The sequence below is a fragment of the Staurois parvus genome, unplaced genomic scaffold, assembly GCF_062004578.1.
Source record: "Staurois parvus isolate SC_StPar_1 unplaced genomic scaffold, SC_StPar_1.0 ptg000393l, whole genome shotgun sequence".
NCBI classification, from domain to species: Eukaryota; Metazoa; Chordata; class Amphibia; order Anura; family Ranidae; genus Staurois; species Staurois parvus.
Window position 1 is genome coordinate 911879 of NW_028318189.1, and position 26115 is coordinate 937993.

General features: G+C 40.3%; 1 protein-coding gene across 2 annotated transcripts in view; it reads right to left on the minus strand.

Annotated features, from left to right (window-relative positions):
* The window catches only part of PALD1 (phosphatase domain containing paladin 1), a 419780-nt gene that overhangs the window by 159881 nt on the left and 233784 nt on the right, over positions 1 to 26115 (minus strand). For both annotated transcript variants that reach the window (XM_089686197.1, XM_089686198.1), the window contains one exon: positions 19386 to 19490. In XM_089686197.1, the coding sequence (XP_089542323.1) occupies positions 19386 to 19490 (105 nt within the window). The remainder of the gene's footprint in view (positions 1 to 19385; positions 19491 to 26115) is intronic.

Sequence of the window (26115 nt, forward strand, 5' to 3'; positions counted from 1 at the left end):
ACTGTTCTAGGTTCTTCAGAGCCACAAATAGAAAGGGAATGGATGGGCATGGGGATATATGTACTATGTTTTGTAAAAACTTCATAATTCAAAAATAAATGTACCCATTATTACTAAACAAATACCCCAAAAATGCACAGAGAAGAAACATCTGTGTAAATTGTGAGAAGAGTGTCAGATTTACATTTTCAAAATGTTACAACTGATAATTTGGCGGTTGAAATAAGTTGTCTCCACAACTGCTTTTGTGCATGCTTCTTAATATTACAAAACTGCAAGGCTTATGGATAAAAATAGTCAACCGAAATATGTCATTTGAAATTGCTTACATTTTACAGACACTTTACACAGACACCATTATATATAAACACAGTAAGTACGTATATAGGAATAATTTGGGGAATCCTGTAAGTGCTAAAAGGGTTAAGTTGTTCAGAAGGATGCCTGCTATATTGGTGCTGCTTATAAAAGTCTCACTCCTTCCTGATGTAAATCTTGTGTGTTTAAAAATGTTATTACTAATGTGAGCTGTGAATAAACAGCTATGTGGATTCAATTTATGGTCAAGTCAAAGTAATTTTCCACTGTCACCGATGACATGCAATGCTCTCTCTGCAGACCCATTCCCAACCAGCAATCTGGCCACAGAAGGTTTTTGAAGCAGATTCTTCGAGCTGTTAAGGGGTTACAGAGAAAAGATCTGGCAATTAAGGAACTCTGCTGAGGAAGAAATATTCTGTTGCTAACAGTTCTAACAAAATATCTTGTTTCCCATACTAACAATTACTTTTAAAATGGCACAAAAGGCAAACAGAGCAGATTGAAGGCTAAACTGTTGATTTCCAGCTCATTCTGACAATTTTTGTTCTTATGCATGGCCTTTAGATTTTAGAACTAACTTTAAATCCATAAACAAGCATGCTATAGTTTTAGAGCAGAGATAGTATTCCCTGCCATGCCCCATGGGCTTCTTCCTTGTTCATCTAAGTGTGGGTGACATGACACAGTGTTCACTGTGGAAAGCTAAGGATACAATATGTAAAAATAATTTAGTTCCGCCCTGTGCAGAAGCCTGTAATGTAGGTTGGGGAGATACAATATAGGGATATGTTGTTGCAACTGCCAGGTTGAGTTTCATTTATAAATTTTGCAGCTTAAAGCCCAACTTTAGTCCCCATTATTTTGTTTTTATTGATCTTTCATAATGTCAGCTCCAAACAGCAACGTTAGAAACATGCTCATGCAGGCCTGGGGGGTTTTAAGTAGAGCTTGGGAAGGAAGCTAGATAATTGCCTAATAAGACGAGAACAGGTGGCTGCTGACTTTTTTACATTTCCCCATGGTGTGATTTATAGACAAACACAAAGCAGTAAGGCTTTATGCCTTCTCACCAGAAGTCACCATGTACATACCATAATGCTGCTGAGAAGGCAAAGAATGGCAGTTCATTTCTTCGTAACTGCAGGACCTCAAGGAGTCAACAGCTCTAAGTGAAATCTGCTTTTAGGGCCCCCTTACACCAGATGGTTGGGATGTAATTTTGACTGCATTCCCACTGCAGAGACAGTCCACAATCTGTGTTTTTCATGCAGAAATACATGAAAAATGTGCAATTTCTGTTTTGAATATGCCCCACAACAGATATGAGTGCATAGGTGGCTAGGACCTCCGTTATACCAAAGCTTTGATTTTTTTTGTAGGTTACTTTACAGTAGAGTTACCATATTCAAGCTTTTCATTGTTTTATGCCATCAAATCTCTAGGTCAGGGGTCCTCAAACTTTTTAAACAGGGGGCCAGTTCACTGTCCCTCAGACCGTTGGAGGGCCGGACTATAGTTTAAAAAGAAAAAAAAAAAACTATGAACAAATGCGGACACAGTACAGGAGATGACCAGAGACTGCGGACATAGTACAGGGGATGACCAGAGACTGCAGACAAAGTATAGGAGATGACCAGAGACTGCGGACATACAACGGCGGCGGGAATACTGGGCCGGCCGCTTCATAAGACGTACAGACATTTCCCCCCAAGTGTGTCTTATGGAGCGGAATAGTGCCCCATCATTGGTGTCAGTGGGAGGAATAGTGCCCCATCATTGGTGTCAGTGGGAGGAATAGTGCCCCATCATTGGTGTCAGTGGGAGGAATAGTGCCCCATCATTGGTGTCAGTGGGAGGAATAGTGCCCCATCATTGGTGTCAGTGGGAGGAATAGTGCCCCATCATTGGTGTCAGTGGGAGGAATAGTGCCCCATCATTGGTGTCAGTGGGAGGAATAGTGCCCCATCATTGGTGTCAGTGGGAAGAATCGTGCCCCATCATTGGTGTCAGTGGGAGGAATAGTGCCCCATCATTGGTGTCAGTGGGAAGAATTGTGCCCCATCATTGGTGTCAGTGGGAGGAATAGTGCCCCATCATTGGTGTCAGTGGGAGGAATAGTGTCCCATCATTGGTGTCAGTGGGAGGAATAGTGTCCCATCATTGGTGTCAGTGAGAAGAATAGTGCCCCATCTTTGGTGTCAGTAGGAGGAATAGTACGTCATTGGTGTCAATGGGGGGGAATAGTGACCCGTCTTTGGTGTCAGTGGGGGGGACAGTGTCCCAACATTGGTGTCAGTGGGGGAAGGAATAGTGTTCCATCGCTGGTGTCAGTGGGGGGTGGAATAGTGTCCCATCGGTGTCAGTGGGGGGTGGAATAGTGTCCCATCGTTGGTGTCAGTGGGGGGAGGAATAGTGCCCCATCATTGGTGTCATTGGGAGGAATAATGCCCCATCATTATCAGTGACACCAATGATGGGGCACTATTCCTCCCACTGACACCAATGACACTTAACTTGCTGACCCCTGTTCCAGCATGGTGCTGCTGCAGCCAGCATACCTGGTTGCAGCAGCACCATCAGCACGGCACACTTACCTGTCAGCTGTCCTTCTTCACTCTGGCCCTCTCCCTCACTCGATGTTCGCGGGGCCACTCGGCTCCGCCTCCTCACAGGTGATTGGCCACCTGTGTGCCTTTCCTGAGCTACAGTTCCAGAGCCCAATCACTGGTGAGGAGGCAGAGCCGAGCGTCAGGAGTGAGGGAGTGGCCGGAGTGAATGAAGGAGCAGCGCTTCCTGGACTGGATCATCGTGGGACTGGGACCGGAGCCAGGAAAGGTACAGCAGCGCCCTGTATTTAGTGTCCCTTCTTCGTGGAAAATACGCCCCTGCTGGCGGGCTGGATAAATGGCCTCAGCGGGCCACATGTGGCCCGCGGGCCGTAGTTTGAGGACCCCTGCTCTAGGTTCAGGGTTCAAGTGTTCACTAATCAATAACCAGAATCTGTAAATGTATTAAAGATAACACTGGTTCTTTATGTTATGTTCTTGACAAGATTTTAAATTGTGCTTCTAAGATATAATCAAGTCAAACACTTCTTGAGATACGGCTTTTTTTAATTTGTAACAATTATCCCTAGATTGTAAGCTCCGAGGAGCAGGGCCCTCCTATCCTTCTTGTATTGAATTGTATTGTTGCTGTATTGTCTCCCGTTATATTGTAAAGCGCTGAGCAAACTGTTGGCGCTATATAAATCCTGTATAATAATAAAATAATAATAAACAAATCTGCTAGAGAGTAACACTAATCCTACAATACTATATAACATCTATATACAGTATGTGTGTGTACACACACACACACACACACACACACACACACACACACACACACACACACACACACACACACCCTGCTGAAAAAAATGAAAGAGACACTTTGAAAATGCTGTACATCAGATCTCAATGGGGAAAAATATCATGCTGGATATCTATACTGACATGGACGGGGTAATGTGTTAGGAACATAAGGATGCCCCATCGTTTTTGAAGGAAATGAGAAATGATTAACCTACAGAGGACTGAATTCAAAGACATCCAGAAAATGAAAACTACAAAAATGATGCAGCAGGCTAATCCATTTTGCTGAAATTTCATTGCAGCAACTCAAAATGGTACTCAGTAGTTTGTATGTCCCCACGTGCTTTATGCATGCCTGACGATGAAGTCACGACGCACGTGACGCAACGCGTCGGAACGCTATTCCCAGCCCAGAGACACATCACTTCCGGTCACGTGGGGACGTATGTCCGAGCACAGCGGCCATATTTGTTTCCCTATTTACATGTGAATGCACCCATGGAATGAGGAGGATTGCGCCTTTCAATGAGAAAACACATGTGAGTGGAAACAGTATGTTATAAGGAGCGTCTTAAATAAACGGTATTACACTATGGGAAGCTCTGTTTGTGTCCTATATGACGTTTGAGAGGAGGTGGAGTGGAAGTCCTGTGATTCCTTGCTGAGCTGCCTGGAAGCAAAGGATTGCCTGGAGGAGAGCTATAGCCTTGTGGCCCTCTGTGGGTCGAGGTGGGGAGGTGAGCAGGCATTGCTGCCATTGGAGGATTCCTTTTTTTGAGCACTAGAAGTGAAGATCACTGAGTGTTGTTTTCACCTTATTGCATGGACTTTTTTTGTTCATTTATGGACACATTTTTATATTTAATTATCACAAGATATAGTGGATTTAATATTTAATAGTTTGATGTATGGTTTGTCACAATTAATTATTAATCACGTAAATTTGATTGAGAATCACAGTTTATGAATTCTTATTTTATAGGTTGTCACATGTATTATAGATAGCATTATCTTATTTTTTGAATATTATAATCACAGATTTCGATTTTGCATCACTGTTCTATTTGTATTATTACGGATTTTTATTTCGTATCACTGATTGATTTGAAGAATAATTAAGGGCATAGGAGTTTTTATATTTTATTTATTTATTATTTATTTTTTATCACGGATTTATTTATCTTTATGAGGTTTTTTTTGTTTGATATATCTTTTTGTATGTATAGATATCCCACAGATGGTTATATATTTTCATTGGAGTATACGGAATTTATATATTTTTTTGGATAATATTATATTCATTGTGTGTGCACATAGGGATTTATTTTAGCGTTTCACTATTTTGGTGTTTGGTACTCTATTACTTATTGGTTAAGGCAGAGTGATAGCAGCTGTTAGGATAGGGACTCATCCATATTAAGCGCAGGAGGATATTCCCATATTTTATACAGCTTGCTAGCCTGCTCCTTAAAGAAATTCTAAAGGTGACATTTTTGGGGGGAAAATAACAAATATGATATACTTACCTGCTGTGTGCAGTGGTTCTGCACAGAGCAGCCTGAATCCTCTTCTTCTCGGGTCCCCCGCAGGCTCTCCTGGCCCCTTCCTCCTGTCGGGTGCCCCCGCAGCAAGTAGCTTGCTATGAGGGCACTTGCTGCTCTGTGTATCCATTCACACAAGGAGCTGTGGATTGGCCCCGCCCCCTCTCCTCATTGGCTGACTGGCTGTGATTGACAGCAGTGGGAGCCAATGAACTTGCTTTCTCAGCCAATGAGGAGGCAGAGACCCAGGACAGCCGAGAATGTCATTCACATCGCTGGATCACGATGAGGCTCAGGTAAGTATTGAGAGGGATGGGGGCACTGCTACACACAGAAGGTTTTTTTATCTTCATGCATAGAATGCATGAAGGTAAAAAATCTTGAGCCTTTACAACCATTTTAACAACCAGGTAAACTGCTAAATGCCAGCAAAACATCAGCACACAAAAGGGAAAAATGCTGGAAAAAAATGCTCATATCAAGCATGTTTTATACAGCATTTTTCCATATTTATTTCTGCTCCTAGTGTGCATAAAGCTATAAGCCTTGTATCCAAGCTTAGTTGTCATGTCCAACACTAACCTTTGATAAGTATTTTTTGTTGCCTAGTTTTCCTTTGGCCCTGTATACATCATTGTTTACTCCTACATACACTATATTGCCAAAAGTATTGGGACATCTGCCTATACACACACATGAACTTTAATGGCATCCCAGTCTTAGTCTGTAGGGTTCAATATTGAGTTGGCCCGTAGGGTTCAATATTGAGTTGGCCCACTCTTTGAAGCTATAACAGCTTCAAATCTTCTGGGAAGGCAGTCCACAAGGTTTAGGAGTGTCTCTATGGGAATGTTTGACCATTCTTCCAGAAGTGCATTTATGAGGTCAGGCACTGATGTTGGACTAGTAGGTCTGGTTTGCAGTCTCAGCTCTAATTCATCTCAAAGGTGTTCTATTGGATTGAGGTCAGGACTCTCTGCAGGCCAGTCATGTTCCGGTACCCCAAACTTGCTCATCCATGTCTTTATGGACTTTGCTTTGTGCACTGGTGCGCAGTCATGTTGGAAAAGGAAGGAGCCATCCCCAAACTGTTCGACACAAAGTTAGGAACATGAAATTGTCCAAAATGTCTTGGTAAGCTTACGCCTTAAAAGTTCCCTTCACTGGAACTAAGGGGTCAAGCCCAACCTCTTAAAAACAAACCCACACCATAATCCCCCCTCCACCACACTTTACACTTGGCACAATGCAATCAAGCAAGTATCGTTCTCCTGGCAACCGCCAAACCCAGACACATCCATCGGATTGCCAGACAGAGAAGTGTGATTTGTCACTCCAGAGAACATGTCTCCACTGCTCTAGAGTCCAGTAGTGGCGTGCTTTACATCACAGCATCCAACGCTTTGCATTGCATTTGGAGATGTAAGGGTTGGTTGCAGCTGCTCGGCCATGGAAACCCATTCCATTAAGCTCTCTATGCACTGTTGTGCTAATCTAAAGGCCACATGAAGTTTGGAGGTCTTTAGCTATTGACTCTGCAGACAGTTGACGGCTTCTGCGCACTGTGTGCTTCAGCATGACCTAACCCCGCTTTCTCATTTTACATGGCCTACCACTTCACAGCTGAGTTGCTGTTATTCCCAGTGGCTTCCACTTTGTTATACTACCACTTACAGTTGACCTTGGAATATTTAGTAGCAAGGAAATTTCACGGATGGACTTATTGCACAGGTGACAAGCTATCACGTTACCATGCTTGAATTCACTAAGCTCCTAAGAGCGAACCATTCTTTCACAAATGTTTGTAGAAGACGTCTGCATGCCTAGGTGCTTGATTTTATACACCTCTGGCCATGGAGATGATTGGAACACCTGAATCTAATAACACTGTTCAACAGGTAAAAAGTTTTGGGCATAAAATTAGCTAATCTTACATAATTTTGGGGTGCTGAAAACGAAAATGACCCTAAAAAATGTTGATTGGCTCTAGTTTCCATGATATATTCACCCATCTAATGACGTAAGCCATTCAAAATTATGATGCAACTTCAGCTGCATATTGCGCAATTGATACTGGTGACCAATAGAAAATCGCATGTATACTGAGATGATGCAATATTAGCCTTTAATTGCATCACTTCACTGCATAAAAGCTGCAGTATCTGTAGCTGATTGGAGTTCGACAGCGTCTTTACATTTCGTTTTATGCTTATATAGGCTACTCAGTAATGCCTCGAACTTGTGTGAATAAAGCAGATAATTTCTGCTATATCTGCGGTGAAATAACTTTTATCTCACAAAAAAGGAGGATAACAGGAATGATTAAGAAAGCCTACAACTTGTATTTTGGCTGCAAGATAGGAGACCAGGACAAGAGCTGGGCACCACATATATGCTGCAATTCTTGTGGGACGGCACTGGAGCAATGGTTGAATGGAAAAAAGGCATCTATGCCTTTCGCTGTGCCAATGATTTGGAGAGAGCCAACAGATCATGTTAGTAATTGTTACTTTTGTATGGTGCCTCCAATTGTAAAAGGGCTAAATAAGAAGAAAAAGTGGAAAGACATCTATCTATATAATTATTGTGCATTATGTAGTCATTACGCCTATAGTAGAAAACTTTCCGTTTACAGAAAAACTAGAGCCAATTGACAAATTTCATTGTTATATTTGAACTCAGAATGTGAAATTCATTAAGAAATGGATCCTTTTGTTTCCAAAACTGGCAAAAAATAAAAATTTGTTGAACAGTGTAATTTGAAGGGGTGTCCCAATACTTTTGGCAATATAGTTTTATTATCCTTGATTCCCAGTGTAACCTTTTGAGCTGTTTCTTCAAATTAGGTTGCATTGCTTGTATATGCGCTCACACGCAAACCATTCAGTCTGCTATTTGCTGTCTCATCAAACAGTTACTGTCTGATCTGTCTTTCAGGATTGGATTTTTTACCAAGAATTAGTGCAATATTCAATTTTAAAGTACATCTAAACTTAAAAACAAAATGTAACATATTGAGACTTCACAGTCCTTAGATAGTGGGTGTACTAGTTTTCTTTTTTCAGACATTTTTCACATGTTGATCCTGTCAGTAAAATATTTCCTGTCTTAAGGTAATAAACACTAGCTGCATTGTTTCTATGAAGAAACAGTGCTGTCACCTTAGGTTGCTCTACCTGATTTGGACTACAAAATCAATTTTTTAAACCAGCAAAGGACTTTCTGGTAAAAGTGATCCGGAAAGTTCAGAGTGGGGAGCCAAAGAGCACAGTAAATTGCCAAAGCTTTGAGAGCAGAAGGAGATCAGGAAACAATTGACTAAATAACCCAGAAGCAACGTATATTATGTCATCTTCCGGGTTCACAGCTGTCATTCCCAGACTACTGTAGCCAAGAATGCAGCTAACTGAGCACAATCTGTGAAGCTGCAGTGGAGGGCAGGGGAGACATTAGGGATCTAATAGATCAGTACATGTGATGCATCCATCTGTTCTCTTTCAAATGTAAAGGGAACAAATTGTTTAGTTAAAAGTTATTTTTATAGGACTACCAAGGGAAATCTTTTCCCTTGACATTTTTGCACAGTCAAAATCCAATAGACCTCTATGGGGCTGTGTTCTACCCCCCTTCTATGTATATTTATAACTTGTGTTGAACTGCATGATGTTATCATTTTTCTGTAGTATGCTGACATCTAGTGACATCTTCAGGCCACTCCAACTAGTTTACTAAAGGGATTCTGGTATCTTCCTCTGCCCTTCTGTTTTGTGCTAGTTGGTTTACTCCTAGCTAGACCCTTCCAACTTCGTCAGTGCTCCCTAAGTCAGTGTAAGGCGTCATCCACATTGGGTGTTTGCCTAGCTCTCCTGAACACCTTTCTCCTGGGAGAAGAAAGCAGCATCAAAAATGCACCTAAAGCCGTGTTTTTTTTTTTCTACCAAAACACTGCTGCTCCTGTGCTAGCAGCGTTTTAGTTTTCTGCCTCTAAATACCCCTGCCTCTAAACAACTGTAATTTCCCATCTGTGCATGGACACATAGGCTAACATTGAGGATTGTTTAGAGGCAGAAAAATTTTTTTTGAACGCTCCTAAAAGTGCTGCTTTTAGCACCCAGTGTGCATAAGGCCTTATTCACAGACAGGGCTTAGGAAAGTAATTGTCTTCTTACACTTCAAAAGACTACTGTAATTAGTTGAAGTAAAATTGCATTGGGTTCAACTTCGGTTTCTTATTGAAGAGTTAAGCTGCCTGTGGAAGGTGCCAAGTAAGCAGGTGACCTTACTGTCCAGACAAACTAGGTCTAAGGAGGCATGTCAATGCAAAAAGTGTTATTTGTAACATAACAGGCTCTTGAAACAGAAAATGCTCCATAGTAGTCTATGGGGACAGACTACACAGGCATGGTCAGGGGAAACAAGATGTCAGTGGGCCACGGTTGTCCAATTTAGGTAAGTAAGCAGTTGGGGGGGGGTCATTTTATTAAATATATTTTAAAATTCCCTCTGTTTTTAAGGCCCCTTGCTGGAAACTGGGACTTCTAGTTCCACAATAAAAACTATATGGTCTAGAATTTACAAAAGCCCACGTTATATTAGAGTGTTACTTGTGTGAAACATCACTCAAATGTGACATTGATAGAGAAGATAGAATTTAAATGAAAATATAACCAGTGCTGATTATAAAAATAGCATTTAACAATATTATTTTATCATAAGCTACAACTCTGAAAATTACTTATGAAGCAGACTTATAGACATGGGTGGGTACAGACAAGACTTGCCTTTCTTGTCACTCACTTATTCAGTAAAAATATATTGCTGTGAAAATCATTAGTAATACCTCATCTGGAATATGCAGGTCAGCTTTGGGCACCAATTCACAAAAAGGATATCAGAGAAATGGAGAAAGTGCAGAGAAGGGCAACCAAACTGATAGGAATCATGCTATGAGGAAAGATTAGCTGAACTGAATTTATTTTTTCTTGAGAAGAGGAGATTAAGTGAGGATATGATTAACATTTATAAATACAAAAGTGGTCCATAGTGAATTTGGTGTTAAGTTATTCACTTTCAGGTCATTACAGATGACAAGGGGACACTCTTTACGTCTGGAGGAAAGGAGATTTAACCACATATGGAAAGGCTTCTTCACAGTAAGAGCTTTGAAAACATGGAATAGACTCCCTCAAGAGCTGGTTCTGGCCAGCTCAGTAGATTGTTTAAAAAAAAAGGTCTGGATGCATTCCTAAATTCACATAACATAACTGTATATTAATATTTAGAGGTAATAACATCAGGGGTAGTTGATCCAGGGAGTATCCGATTGCCTCCAGGGGATCAAGCAGGAATTTTTTTTCCCGCACGGGATTGAATTGGATCATGCCTTATTTGGTTTTTGTGTCTTCCTTGGGATCAACAGTGGGTATAAGATTGTGTATATAGCGGTTCTCAATATATTGTTCTTGTTGGTTGAACTACATGAACATAAATATATTTTATTGGGATTTTATGTGATAGATCACACACAAAGTGGCACATAATTGTGAAGTGGAAGGAAAATGATAAATGGTTTAAAAAATGTTTTATAAATAAATATCTGAAAAGTATAGCTTGCATTCAGCCCCCTTACTCTGATACCCCTAACTAAAATTTATTGGAACCAATTGCCTTCAGAAGTCACCTAATTAGTAAATAGAGTCCACCTGTGTGTAACTTAATCTCAGTATAAATACAGCTGTTCTGTGAATCCCTCAGAGATTTGTTAGAGAACATTAGTGAACAATCCGTATCATGAAGGCCAAGGAACACACCAGACAGGTCATGGATAAAGTTGTGGAAATGTTTAAAGCAGGGTTAGGTTATAAAAAAAAATATCCCAAGCTTTGAACATCTCATGGAGCACTGTTAAATCCATCATCCAAAATTAGAAAGAGTATGGCACAACTGCAAACCTACCAAGACATAGCCGTCCACCTAAACTGACAGGCCGGGCAAGGAGGAGCATTAGTCAGAGAAGCAGCCCAGAGGCCCATGGTAACTCTGGAGGAGCTGCAGAGATCCACAGCTCAGGTGGGAGAATCTGTCCACAGGACAACTATTAGTCATGTACTCCACAAATCTGGCCTTTATGGAAGAGTGGCAAGACGAAAGCCATTGTTGAAAGAAAGCTATATGGCGTCCTGTTTGCAGTTTGTGAGAAGCCATGTAGGGGACACAGCAAACATTTGGAAGAATGTGCTGTGGTCAGATAAGACCAAAATTTAACTTTTTAGCCTAAAAGCAAATCGCTATGTGTGGTCGGAAAACTAACACTGCACATCACCCTGAACACACCATCCCCACTGTGAAACATGGTGGTGGCAGCATAATGCTGTGGGGATGCTTTTCTTCAGCAGGAACTAGGAAGCTGGTCAGAGTTGATGGGAAGATGGATGGAGCCAAATATAAGACAATCTTAGAAGAAAACCTGTTAGACTCTGCAAAAGACTAGAGACTGGGGAGGAGGTTCCCTTTCCAGCAGGACAATGACCCTAAACATACAGTCAGTGCTAGAGTGAATATGCACTGACCCTCAGTTTACTATCTACACCATCTTTATTCCTGACCCTCAGTTTACTATCTACACCATTTACTAATATCCAAGGGAGGATTATGCATAGAACTCCCCCCCCCCCTTTTTTTTTTTCATCATCCTCACTATTACAATTATATCATTTATTTTTATTCCATCTGTTACAATCACTATGCCCACCACTTCTATTAAGTCCTTAATCACCACAATCCAATTATCATCACACCATTTTCAACCATATGCGCTATTTGTCATACCACTGTTACTTGTTATTTACTATTCATTATTTACTAAGTGTACCACTGTCTTCCCATGTTGATGTATCACTGGTGCAAGGCGATCCCCTCATTTTTATTTTCATTTTTGTATATATATATATATATTTATATTTCTGATTTTTTTTTTTTGTTTTGGTTTTATTTTATTTTTACCATCCTTTTTCTTTTGACTTTTTTCATTTTTTCACCCATCTCATGTTCTTTTTTTATTGGTTCACCGTTCCCATCCATTTATCTTCCACATTCAATTTCCACAATTTTATTCCCCTTTTTTTAAATTTTTTTCTTCATTTGTAAATTTGCCCCCTTTTTTTCTCTGTGACTTTCCATCCACTTACACTCTAATCTACTTATCTTCTTACAACAATGGTTTAATCACTTGTTTAATCACATGTGTACCCATCTGATTGGTTAATTGAACTGTCAATTAGCCTCCCATTTCCATATAAAGATAATATCATTCTTCCACCTCCCCCTGCTTGATAAAGGAGCGCACTTCTGCCTTTGCAGGCCAGCGCATGCTCTGAAACGCGTTGCAGTGCATTCTGGGTATCTGACGTCATCACGGACACCCTGCCGCTGCGTTCCAGCGTGCGGTCCACCCGGCTCTTAAGGGAGGACATGCACGCCGGCCGGCTCCTCAGCTTTTCCCCTCCAGCCACCACGCTGCTCCAATGGCACGCTGACTACACCATCCTCCGTTCTGATGACAGCTCTTCACCCTGTATACCCATCTGACCGATGTTACAACCTACTACAGTTTTTTATGCTTATATTAACCTCAACCATGTGAGTGCTTTTACCTTTCAACCTTAATAAAGTGATATGCTGCACTTAGAGGTGCTTCTTCTCCTTCTCTCACCCTACAGAGTCTGCTACAGTACTTGTGAGAAGCATTGCCCTTAGTGCCATACGGGCCAACCCAAGTTCATCCACAACACCACCAGCACCCCACACCAGGATAGCCCAGGACTTTGTAGTTTTGCGCTGATCATCCCCTTCTCTTTGTTTATACAGTCAGTGCTACAATGAAATGGTTTAGATCAAAGCATATTCATATGTTAGAATGGCCCAGTCAAAGTCTAGACCTAAATCCAATTGAGAATCTGTGGCAAGACTTAAAAAATTGCTGTTCACAGACACTCTCCATCCAATCAGACAGAGATTGCGCTATTTTTCAAGGAAGAATGGTACAAAATGTCACTCTCTAGATGTGCAAAGCTGATAGAGACAACCACAAAAAGACTTGCAGCGAAATGTGGTTCTAGTATAGACTCGGGGGGGGGCTGAATACAAATGCACACACTTTTTACATATTTATTTGTTAAAAATTTTGAAAACCATTTATCATTTTCCTGCCGCTTCACAATTATGTGCCACTTTGTGTTGGTCTATCACATAAAATCCCAATAAAATACATTTACATTTTTGGTTGTAACATGACAAAATGTGAAAAATTTCAAGGGGTATGAAAACTTTTTCAAGGCACTGTATATAACTAACTATGTAACTATATAGTAGTCATGTACAAACCAAACCATTAGTATGGATATAACCTTGCATGATATATTTACAACTAAACAGTTACGCATGACTATTTAGCCTATTTATCTGAAAAGACTGCCTCCAACAGCTAATACAGCATTGTGTTTAGTTTCCATGGTACATCTGTTAATGTTCATGTTCTTCTTTATAACACTAACATGGCATATGAAACTGTAGGTTGACAAATTTGACATATTTTCGAAAAGATTGTTCCTTGCCACTGGTATCAGCAGAGCTTTGTTCCTGACCGTATGACAGTATCAAAAAGAATCTGACGATTTCTGTGTTATCTTGTAAGTAGGACAGATGATGCTTATCTATCAGATAATCTGCTAGGACATTGCAAATGTTGACATTTCCTTCAGAGTCTCTGAGTCCGTTATAAGCCTCACTGTTATGCACGCAGACTGTATGATTTAACCAAACTCTTGAAAAAAACATGCAGAGATACACAGATCTCCATGAAAGTGCTCTGTTGGAATAAATGTTGAATTCCTGATGCTTCCTGAATGTGAAAAACTGTGAGAGATGGCCGGTATTTCTCAGCATCTCTAAAGGAACTTGTCACCAAGACACATTTTAAGCATGCTAAATACACCTTCCTGACATTGTTTACATCAAGTCTGTCCTGTTTATACTGCAAGATCAGATTGTTATGAATCAGAAAAAACACAGTTTCCTTCCTTTCCAAAACTAACAGCACAAATGCTGCCAGAAGAACTTGTGATGTGTACTGAGCAGTTAAGAGGATGAGGCAAACTTTCTTCTAGCTATAGGGAAGAGGAAACCTGGTTAAAATTGTCTCCCCCTGCCATTGCTGGGAGAACACAATAGCTCCGGGGGAGAAATTAAGTGTTGATGGGGGAATTGGGCAATTTCTTTCCTGCAACCATGTCATGAGTAAGCACTAAATCAGCATGAAAAGTGTTGACTCTTCTTGCACCCTCTGTACGTTTGCTGGTATATGTGTTTGTTTTATATAGGTTTCCAAAAACTGACATTTTGCAGCGTGGGGTTTATTATTGTGTTCATTGACATCAATAATAGGACAGGGTACCAAGAGGTGGGATTCTAGATAATATTCTGCTACAATGAGATTGGATAGATAGTTGTATGCAAGCAAACCCCCTGGTTTATATGACAGTATACATTTTGCTTGTTTTCTATCTGGGTATTCTTTTCTCCCACCCTCCCCATTTTAACTGTATATACAAAAGTAAATATGTAAACATTTTCACTAAGATTGATAATTATGTGAATGTAAACATAATTACTTATTTTAAGGCTACTTCGCATTGGGCATTTTACCCTTATGTGAATGGCAGCAGCAAGAATCAGCTGATTCCTGTTGCTGTTTTTGACACCTGTGAGTGTCTAGCTGTAGCTGCCAAGCTCATACACTTTAATAACAGGTTGCTGGCAGCTGGAACTATTCATGGCTGTTTGTACTGCCAGCGATTACCTGCAGTACACCCTGCTGGATGCACACAAAATGCTACGGCCACTGGCAACCTGTCATTAAATTGTATGGGCTCGGCAGCTACAGTTAGCCACTCCCATGTGTCAAAAAGAGCAGCAGGAATCAGAAAATTCCTGCCACAGCCATTTCCTCCAAGGTAAAACACCCATGTGAATGTAGACTAGACATCTGTCCACTCTAGGCCTCTGGCTAACATAATGTATTGCTTTTGATATATTTTGTATATATTAGTTGTAAACTGATTGCACAGTCATATATAATTTCTCTATAACAGGTTCTGAGTTTATGAGTTAGTAATTTTTCCTCTGTGAGCTTCCTTTCCTCGGAATAGCTGTAAGCCAAGCTATGATGCAATTGCCTGGCTTGTGAAGTTCACTGCTTGGGAGGCTCTTCTAGATTTTTGGAGCACACATGGTATATTGTGGGTTGGTCATGTGACTGTGACCCCGTTCTGTGTAGATTTTTAACCACACTATGCTCTAGCTGATGCATGCCTGGGCAGGGAAACATGTTGGGGATGCATTAGTCATGTCTGATCTCTCCAATGAGCCATGCTGATTTAGTTTAGTCTTCCATTTTGTACCCACTTGCCCTGCCAAGTTCAGTGGTGCAAGCATTTGGACTGACAGAGTGCTATTGGATGAATGACAGTGCCAAGTATGCACATTTATGTTGGATATAATTGAGCTGATACAGTATATTTGTTTTTGGTATTCATTCAGTGACAGATATCCACCTTGTGGCTCCCAAATGGGTGAATTTATGGCCAATACTGCATATGTTGGAATTGCATATTCAAGTGTATTTCTAGTCGGTATTGTTTAATAGAAGGACCAAAACACACATTGAATAACTGGCTTTTCTTTTGCAAGCACTATGGAGATATGTATAGCCAATTATTTATATAATAGTGTAGCAATGTTAATTAATATTACTGTACACTTCAGTCGATCAACAATCCATATAGATGGCAACTATCATGTAAGTCTTTCATAATCATATATTTTCAAGCTTAAATCCATGACTGAGAATTGCTCCATTTGAATAAAGTTTCCTTTTTATGCAGATTATAATTGCAATATGCAATCTACACTTCTGAGATATGATTTATTTCACTTCTTGTGTTGTGATAACATATCTTTATAATATAGTCTATGTTTGGGACATCTATTCTACCATATACATTAATGGTTCTGGCTACAAGGACATACAGTGGATATAAAAAGTTTACACACCCCTGTTAAAGTGTAAGGTTTCTGTAATGTAAAAAAAATGTGACAAAGATAAATAATTTCAGAACTTTTTCACATTTAATGTGACCTATAAACTGTACAACTCAACTGAAAAATAACCTGAAATCTTTGGGGGGGGACATAAAAAACTTAAAAAATGTGGTTGCATAAGTGTGCACACCCTCCTATAACTGGGGATGTAGATGTGTTCAGAATTAAGCAATCACATTCAAAATTATGTTAAGTAGGAGTCAGTACACACCTGCTAGCATTTAAAGTGCCTCTGATTAACCCCAAATAAAGTTCAGCAGTTCTAGTAGATCTTTCCTGACATTTTCTTAGTCGCATCCTACAGCAAAAGCCATGGTCCGCAGAGAGTTTCCAAAGCATCAGAGGGATCTCATCGTTAAAAGGTATCAGTCAGGAGAAGGGTACCAAAGAATTTCCAAGGCATTAGATATACCATGGAGCACAGTGAAGACATCATCTTCAAGTGGAGAAAATATGGCGCAACAGTGACATTACCAAGAACGGGATGTCCCTCCAAAATTGATGAAAAGATGAGAAGAAAACTGTCTGGGAGGCTGCCAAGAGGGTAATCAACACTAAAGGAGCTGCAGGAATATCTGGCTGTGTGGTACATGTGACAACAATCTCCCATATTCTTCATATGTCTGGGCTATAGGGTAGTCTGGCCAAGACGGAAGCCTTTTCTTACGAAAAAAAAAACATCCAAGCATGGCTACATTTTGCAAAAACACATCTGAAGTCTCCCAAAAGCATGTGGGAAAATGTGTTATGGTCTGATGAAACCAAGGTTGGACTTTTTGGCCATAATTCCAAATGATATGTTTGGTGCAAAAACAACACTGCCCATCACCAAAAGAACACCATACCCACAGTGAAGCATGGTGGTGGCAGCATCATGCTTTGGGCTGTTTTTATTCAGCTGGAACTGGGGCATTAGTCAAGGTAGAGGGAATTATGAACAGTTCCAAATACCAGTCAATATTGGTACAAAACCTTCAGGCTTCTGCTAGAAAGCTGAACATGAAGAGGAACTTCATCTTTCAGCATGACCCAAAGCATACAGTACATCCAAATCAACAAAAGGAATGGCTTTACCAAAAGAAGATTAAAGTTTTGGAATGACCGAGCCAGAGCCCAGAACTGAATCTGATCGAAAATCTAAGCGGTGATCTGAGGAAGGCTGTGTACAGGAGATGCCATCACAATTTGACAGATTTGGAGTGTTTTTGCAAGGAAGAGTTGGCAAATTTTGCGAAGTCAAGATGTGGCATGCTGATAGACTCAAACCCAAAAAGACTAAATGCTGTAATAAAATCAAAAGGTGCTTCAACAAAGTATAAGTTTAAGGGTGTGCACACTTATGCAACCAAATTATTTTAGTTTTTTATTTTTACCTCCCTCCCCCTAAAAGATTTCAGTTTGTTGTTCAAATGAGTTGTACAGTTTATAGGTTACATTAAAGGTGGAAAAAGTTCTGAAATGATTTATCTTTGCCTCATTTTTTTACATCACAGAAACCTGACATTTTAACAGGGGTGTGTAGACTTTTTATATCCAATGTAAGTGATTAAGTATGTCCCACACAATGCAGGGAGTTGGATCCTCTAGGATCCTCTATAAGCCTTTACATCTACGTTTCTTTATCTTCATTACCAAGGTGACATTTCCACTGAGCATATTTGTATTTATTATATGGTTAATATACATATATATACATACATACATGATGAAGGATCATTCCTTAGTTTTCAATTTATAGATCTTTATTCTGTCTGTGTTCCTGCTGCAAATTTTGCAAAAAGAATTTAAGGTAAATCTCTCAAAGTGCCTGGTCATATTGGTGCGTTGTCAGGTGCGATTTGCAAATTGAAATTGCACCTGAAATCGCATCTAATGAACATGAATGTCAGTGTTTTAACATGTGCAATTTGCTGCAGTGCGATTGCTAAAGTAGTTCTTGCATTACTTTTTCAGCAGTTTTTTGCGATTTCACATTCATAGAATATAATGGAAATCGCAAAGCAAATTGCAAGGAATCGTTGAAAGTCACAATAAAGTCTTCAGAAATCACACCTGAAATTGCACACAAATCGCACAATTTTAAATCCGGTGACTAACAGAGACCCAGATAGCAGTAAAAGCTCTAATCTTTTCTCACTCTATCCAAAACTAGAGATTTTTTTATGCTTAGGCCCCTTTCACACAGACATCATCCGTTCATTCATGTTTTAAAAAAAGAAAAAACAGATTCAGTTTACATTATTTTGCACATCCATCTTCAGTTCAGTTCATATTATATCAGTTCAATTTACATCAGTTTATATCAGTTAAATTTGGTTTACATCAGTCTACATCTGTTCCATTTCAATGAATCTGGACATCGGCTGTTCCGCTTTAAAAAATGGACCTGAACTGACATGGATATAGGCGGATGTAAACAGATGATCATCCGTTCCATAGACATACATTGTGGTTCAGTCTGGATCCGTCTGGAAAACTGATAGATGGATCTAGACTGAATGCCCATGTGAAAGGTGCCTTAACATACACTTTAAGTAATCCATGCAAAAGGCTGCTATTATAACTATTCAAAAGTGGACATTCAATTATTACATAAGTTAATTTGCAAGTGGCTCTCTTCAAAGACTGCCACAAAATATGAAAAAAACGTGAATGAAATGAAGGCTACACAAATACTGTCATTTTCTGCTAAGCAACTGATGGAATTTTAAAGTGCTGTATATTTAATAGTACAGTTTGCAATGTTAGTCTGAATTTAAAGCGATGCAACATTTTTGTACAGCAGCTACAGGCGCTCCAGTTTATTGTCACATGTTCTTCTGCCAGGATAAACTTTGCTTAGAAGGATAAGAAAAAAAAACTAGTGCATGCTTGCCTGAGTTATACTTGCAATATAGATTTAGAGCATCTGCCTCCCTAAAACACCAATTTTGAAAAAGTAAATTGAGTTACATTTTATATTCAGTTTGACTAACTTTATAAACATTTACTGCAGAAAGAATAACAATACCTGAATTTGGTAATCTTCACCAATGCCCTCCAGCTTTTTCTTGCATTCATATATGGCTGATTTAATATCATGCATTTCAGAACATAAGGCAATAGCATGGTCTACCTATGGCAGAAATCAAACCAATATAATCAATATTTGTTCACATATTATACAGTAAACATAGTAGCAAAAGCATCATTGTCCACACCAGCCTATTTTGTCCATTATGGGGATTCAAGCATGTGAAAAAATGACATTGGATTAACAAGATTCTATTGCCTCCTAAATCTCTAAAGTCTTCACCAAAATAAAAAATGTTTGCGCTAGCTTAATGTACAAAAATAAATGATAACAAATGTATCATTTTCTATCCAAATACAAAGTAATACAGTATATGTTCCTTATTTGTCTAACAAACTGAACGGTATATTGGTAAATATTTGCCTGAGAAAGGACTTTGCATGAAGTTTGCATGAAGCTGTCACTGCTAGGCAAGTGTCACACCCAATACAAAAAGCTGAGCATTTATGGAACTGTGCAAAAAGTAACTTTGTAGATTATGTAAATGTGTTACTATATGTTTATGCAATTGTATCAATCATGCTGCACAATTAAAGCTCAGCAATATAGTTTTGTGCAGAGAGATAGAATACTGGAATATCATACAGGTTTTTATGAGGGTACCTTCATATCTCTATGATCTGGTATGACAATTACAGGAATAGGATATATTTCTGATGGGGACAGAGGCACCAAGTAAAAAAACATTTTTTTTGTACTTTCTTTGAAATCTTTTTCTTAAAGGCCATTGACAAATGAATAAATCCTTAGACATTTCAGTTATACTGTTGCCCGCAGGAAGCCAAAACCTCCATCCCTCAATAGCTTTTAAGAAATGGATATTACAGTAAGTGCCAAAATCCTTTTTTTTTTTATCATCCACTGAGGGACACAGGAATATAGTGATAGCAGTCCAGCGTATGAGTGGGCAGTAGCCAATGTGAGATCCAGTAAAACAGAGTATTTAAAGGGATCAACCCTTGAAAGAAGGATAGATGAAGCAGGGTGAGTTAAATATGGAAATTACCATGATACAGGAGGAGGACACTGAGGATCAGCCTAGTGCTCCAGACAAGGACAGGTGACTGCCACTAGGGGGAAACGAGCACATGAAGAACGATGAACCTCAATTAGCAATGTGGAGGACAGCCAATAAAGAAAACAATTACTAACAAACTACTCAAACAGGGGAAGAAAACTTGGACCAACAGCTAAATTGGTCAACAAGAACTATTAGCAAGATAGTCAGGTGTCCAGAAATCAAAGGCACCCAATCTCAAATACAGAAATGGCAAATATTAACAAAGAAAGGGGATTTTTAACGGTGCCAACATATAATCCATCACCAAAATATTATAAAAAATAAAATTTTTGGTCAACAATAACATCAACTAAATTGATTTACTAGAGCAAAGGGTTCAACCCAACATGCAAACCCCTGAATTCTGGAAAAGGAAGCTTGGATAGACGAGGTATGTCCAGAAAAAAAGACAAACCAATCTAATGTTGGAGGTTTACGCAGAAACATGAATCCCTTCACTTGAGGGAGAGGGAGTTTCATAATAAAGAGGATGATAAATAAGTAACCGCTTAAAGAGCTATGTGTGGATATGAAAGCTCTCTCAGCAGCGAATCTAAATAGGGAGGTGGAAAAGAAACCATTAAGCTAGCCACATGCGGCTCTTTGCACACTTTAATGCGGCTCTTCTGTGTGCCGGGCGCCCGCTCCCCTCCCCTCCTCTCGGGCGGCCGCCCCAAAAGTCAGGACTCTGCAGCTAGCCCAGCAATGGGCAAACTACGGCCCGCATATGGCTCAGTGGACCTTTTAATCCGGCCCGCGGAGCGTGGCAAACATTGGCTGTCAGGATGTAGGCGGGGCAGTGTAACGAACTCCTCTCCTGTCATAGTCCGCGCGGAGCAAAGGTAAGTGAATTGACACAATATGGGTAATGAATTACTATAGGGGGGATGAATTACTATAGGGGGGATGAATTACTATGGGGGATGAATTACTATATGGGGGATGAATTACTATATGGGGGATGAATTACTATATGGGGGATGTATTTTCAGTTTTAAAAATGTGGCTCTCAAAATAAATTTCAATCGTGGTTTTGGCGAGATTTGGCTCAGTTGAAAAAAAAGGTTGCCCACCACTGAGCTAGGAAAACTAAAGGGCAGTAACCCTAAATCCTTTTAAAGGAGATTGTGGGGTGACCAACAACACTTTTATTAAAAAAGGGATTTGGCAGGAGAGAACATATCGTACCCAAACTGGTGTACAAGGATATCAGGACTTAAGAATGAGCAGGAGTCCTGACTCGGGTATGATATTTGCACTGTCTGACCAGTTACGAAATATATGGTTTTAGGAATCTGAAAATTAAGCCGTGTAAAGGCCAGAAGCCTCCATGGAACACTAGGAAGAGGAAGGAATATAAAGAAACAACCTCCGAAGACTCCAGTTTAGTCAAAGGGGATCTAGCTTACAGTATCCAGGTCCCATTTAGGGGTCCAAACACTATTCCGCCTAGGGGAGTTCTGCAGTAGGTGAGAAGAGTACCCTGGCTAGAAATGGATACTTCTTGCAAGGAAGAACACTCACATGCAGAATTCTCACTCTCTGAACCACCAGATGAGATCAAGATGAAGTGAGATTCAAAGACTGGCAAACAAGAGAGATTCCAGGTGGACTTGGCAAACTGTCTTTTTCTAATGGATCTTTGCCTTTACTGAACAAACTCCCAAGATGGGAGAGGGGAGGGAAAATTTCCACAGTAGCAAATAGCAGGACTGCTTGGTCCCAAGGACCAGCTTGACACCTGTCCAAAATCCAGATTCTCTAACTGGGACGGAGAAAACAAAAAAGCATTAAAGTGAAAATAAATCTTTACATAAGCCCTCAGAAGTGGCTGGCCTCATGTGACATACAGTGATGAAGCAAACCCTCATAAGCCCTACATAAGCTCTGTCTTTGGTTATTCAATTCAAAATACACAGATCAAAGATAATTTCTAAGCTTCCAGGAGGCAGGGGCAGGAATCTGATGTTACACTCTGCACAGCACAGAGCAGAGATCTGAGCGTACGTTGAGACCTAAGTACAGAGAATGGACCCCCCTCATGATTTTGCTAGGGTACAGGCACAGCTAAGGTTTTCAATCACCTGCTGTATGCTGGTGGGGACCCGGGGGTGGGGGGGTTGGGGGTTGTGTCTCCCATGATTGCATCATGTTGGCAAAAATTGTCAGAAGTGACTCATGCAAAAAGCAGAAGAAGGAGAGAGCAGACAGGATCCACACTAAGTGGTATAGACTGTAAACTCCTGTAATGAAAAATGAGCAAAGCATATCCCTCTACAGTGTGTACTTTAAGGGACAGCAAGAGAAAAGGGACCATATTAAATGGCATTCCTAAACCAACTCATTAAATCTCAAAAAGGTAAGGGACAAAGGTCCACAATGAGTGTCACCAATAGGACCGTTTCTTAGCATAATGTGCAAACAACTAGGACACAAACTCTTTGTAGTGAAAGTCACCTGAGCGTTCCAAAATGGAAATTCCAGGAAAACACACTGGATGAACAGAGTCAGTGTCATAGGTAGGACCCAGAACAACTTGAGGGCACGGAAGAGTTAAGTGTTTAAAATGTAGAAGAAGCAGTAGCAACTGTAAATCTTGCAGGCCATGAGATTCCTCAGGAGAGGGACACAGTCGAGAGACTCAATTTAACTAGATTTAAATAGTAAAGAGTCAATGAGTCAAGTAACCTATGTGATGAAAAAGGGTTCCTGTGTGAAGTGGAGTGCAAGACTAAATGGGATAGCAATCCAAGGGCAGGGTGCTACCATAGTAGAAAATCAGATCACAGGGGCTAGGGAACCCAACAAGCCTGGGAAAAAGCACAATAGAGTGTAGTGAGAACTGCATTTAAGGGTCTAGTGTGGAAGCTAACAGATGAAGCTTGAGTATCCAAACTGCAAAGAGATAAACCACCAAGAGACCCAGCAAAATGAACACAAAGCTCTCCCCCCCCCCCCAACCACCTGCAAAAACAAGAGTGTATCTTAAGGAAAATTGTTTAAACAAATGAAATGGAGGATTTCTTGAATCAAGTTCTGCAGCTTGAGTGGAAGATAGACTGTGATAGTCTATGAGGTGCTACTGTAGTAACAAACAAAGAATGGGTTTCCTCTGACCTATCCCAAGATCACCTGTGTTGAGGCAGGAGAGCAGTCGGAGCACCAGGAAGGACATTCTCAAAGGCAGAACTAAAGGAATGTCTACCTTTTAAAAGGCAAGTATATCATCTTTCCCTTAAGCCTCTCTTTGGCATACCAAACTACCCATCTGAACACACATTAGATGCTTAAAAGAGACAATTTCAGCTAAAACACAGGACAGGGCTCCAGACATTTGTTTCAAAAGCTTCAGGACATGAGGGTTTGTTCTCAAAATGAAGAGGAGTCCTTTAAGAGATTTCATCAACAATGACATGGATTCACAAATCTGAGTCACCGCCAACAGAGGACACTCCAGATAACTCAAACTAAGACCTAGTTGAAAATTCAACTGTCTGTAAGTAAAATCCTCAAATGGAAGAATATATTCAACTTGTTTGGTAGTATGCTTGTTAGGGTGGATGACTGAAGTGTCTAAAGTGGACAGAGACTAAAAATGAGCTCAGGGTGCCCTCCAAGCACATCTTTATCCAAACATCCACGTTGTGCTGTTTTGAAGTCCAATCAGCTGTGGGCTGGAGAAAACCCCACCACCAAGCACATGTAAACAAAGGAGGAGGATACTGGTGAAATTAGTGTCCTTATATGGAAATATGCCTATAGTTATAACAAAAAAATACAGTGCAGCACTATCCTATTGGGAATCAATAATCAATTACCACCTAAAATAAGTGTATAAATAAGTGAATAGACAAATTAGAATGCAGTGTCATAGTATGATATAATAATCATTATAAAAATATAGTGCATTACAAATCAGTGCATACAATAAATGTGGCACAAATATTCATACATACACAAACAGAATCACACAAAACACTGTGACGGAATAACCAAGAATACTGAACAAGTCCCAATCCAATAATGTGATCAATTCCTTTCTTTAAATTTCACACTCAAGTGGTGCTCACTCTTCAACCAATATAACTCCAAACTGCTCACCTTTACAGATTGATCTCTATATGCTCATGAGGTCTGGCATAAATTCTCAAATGGGAATAAACTGAAAATCCGGTCTCCTTTTCAGCGATCCAGCTCTTACAGTGCTCCTTGATGCTCACCTCAGCATAACAAAAGAAAAGAACACTCATAGGGGTTTATTTACTAAAGCTGGAGAGTGCAAAATCAGGCTCACTTCTGCATGCAAACCATGATTATCAAGTAAGAACACGTCTCCACTATGGGGTGTTACTGCCCCCCAAACTGCAAATATAAATGAGCCCTTACTGTCCTGAACCCCTATAAGGCTGCTTTCACACTAATGCACTGAGGGTTACCCACACTGTTAGTGCAGAGTAGTGCACCTGTGGCTTTCTTGTAGGTTAGCTGTGCTTTGCCATGGACTTCTATTGTATCTTGAGGATGTGGTGCACTTTCTGAAAGGGCACCAAACCCACGAGATATAAGCACTGGGTTATGCGACTACTGCTCCCTCCATGGATGCCTTCTTCCTCTGCTGCCAGGGCCGGTCCCATGCACTCTGATGCTCAGAGATGGCAGGTAGGCAAGCCCAGATTGCTATCAAAAGGGTTGCCGACTCTGGGCATGTGCTTCTCTGGTTTGATGTCGCAGGCCACAAGTTGAAAACCCCTGGTTTATTCTCATGTGGGGATTTATGCCAAATAGACCTCATGAACACATAGAGCTCAATTTGTAGGGTAGTGCTGCACAGTTTCTTGGTTATTGGTTTAAGATAAAGGTGGAATGATCAATTTTTAATTTTAGCACGCTCCCATTTATAATATTTGGATTCTTTCATTTATTACGCAAGTTGGCCATTTTTTATTTTCATATGCCTATATTTAGCCAATGACATTGACCATATATGTGTATATGTACATGACTACATGTGTAGCAGGAGAAAGGGTGTGGAGCAGGCACAACACTTTGCGTGGCTGATGAAATCAGCACTCAGCCATATCTGTTACCAGTGTAAGATGCCAGTGGTGGGAATTTTAAAATGGTGCCCAATGCTACCAACTGCGAGGTAACTCCCAGTGCTCCAGTCTAACTGGCCTTACTCACTGCATTTATCCTCAGAGACTGGGTCACTTCAGCGGCTGTCTGAAGGTCTGGAAAGCACCACAATGCACAGACCAGTGCCTAAAGGTAACATTCCAGGCTAGCCTTGCCATCTCCAGAGACTTACTCACTGCTCGAGTCTTCAGACCTGTACTTCTGAATGGACTGTGGGGTTGCTGATGAGTGGCCTTGTAGTTCATATAAAAGTATGGGCTGAAAGCTGCAGGGCTTGTCTGCAGGAGTTTGGCATTGCACCTGTGATCCACTGATCATGGGTGCAATGCTTTCCAGACTCCTTAGGGAAAAAAAAAATAAATGCACATTTGTTTCCTGCAAAAATATGTGCATTTATTATTTTTTTCCCAGAAGGTGAACTTATCCTTTAGCTAGCATAGTAAATAGAGACCTGGAAAGCACCACAATGTG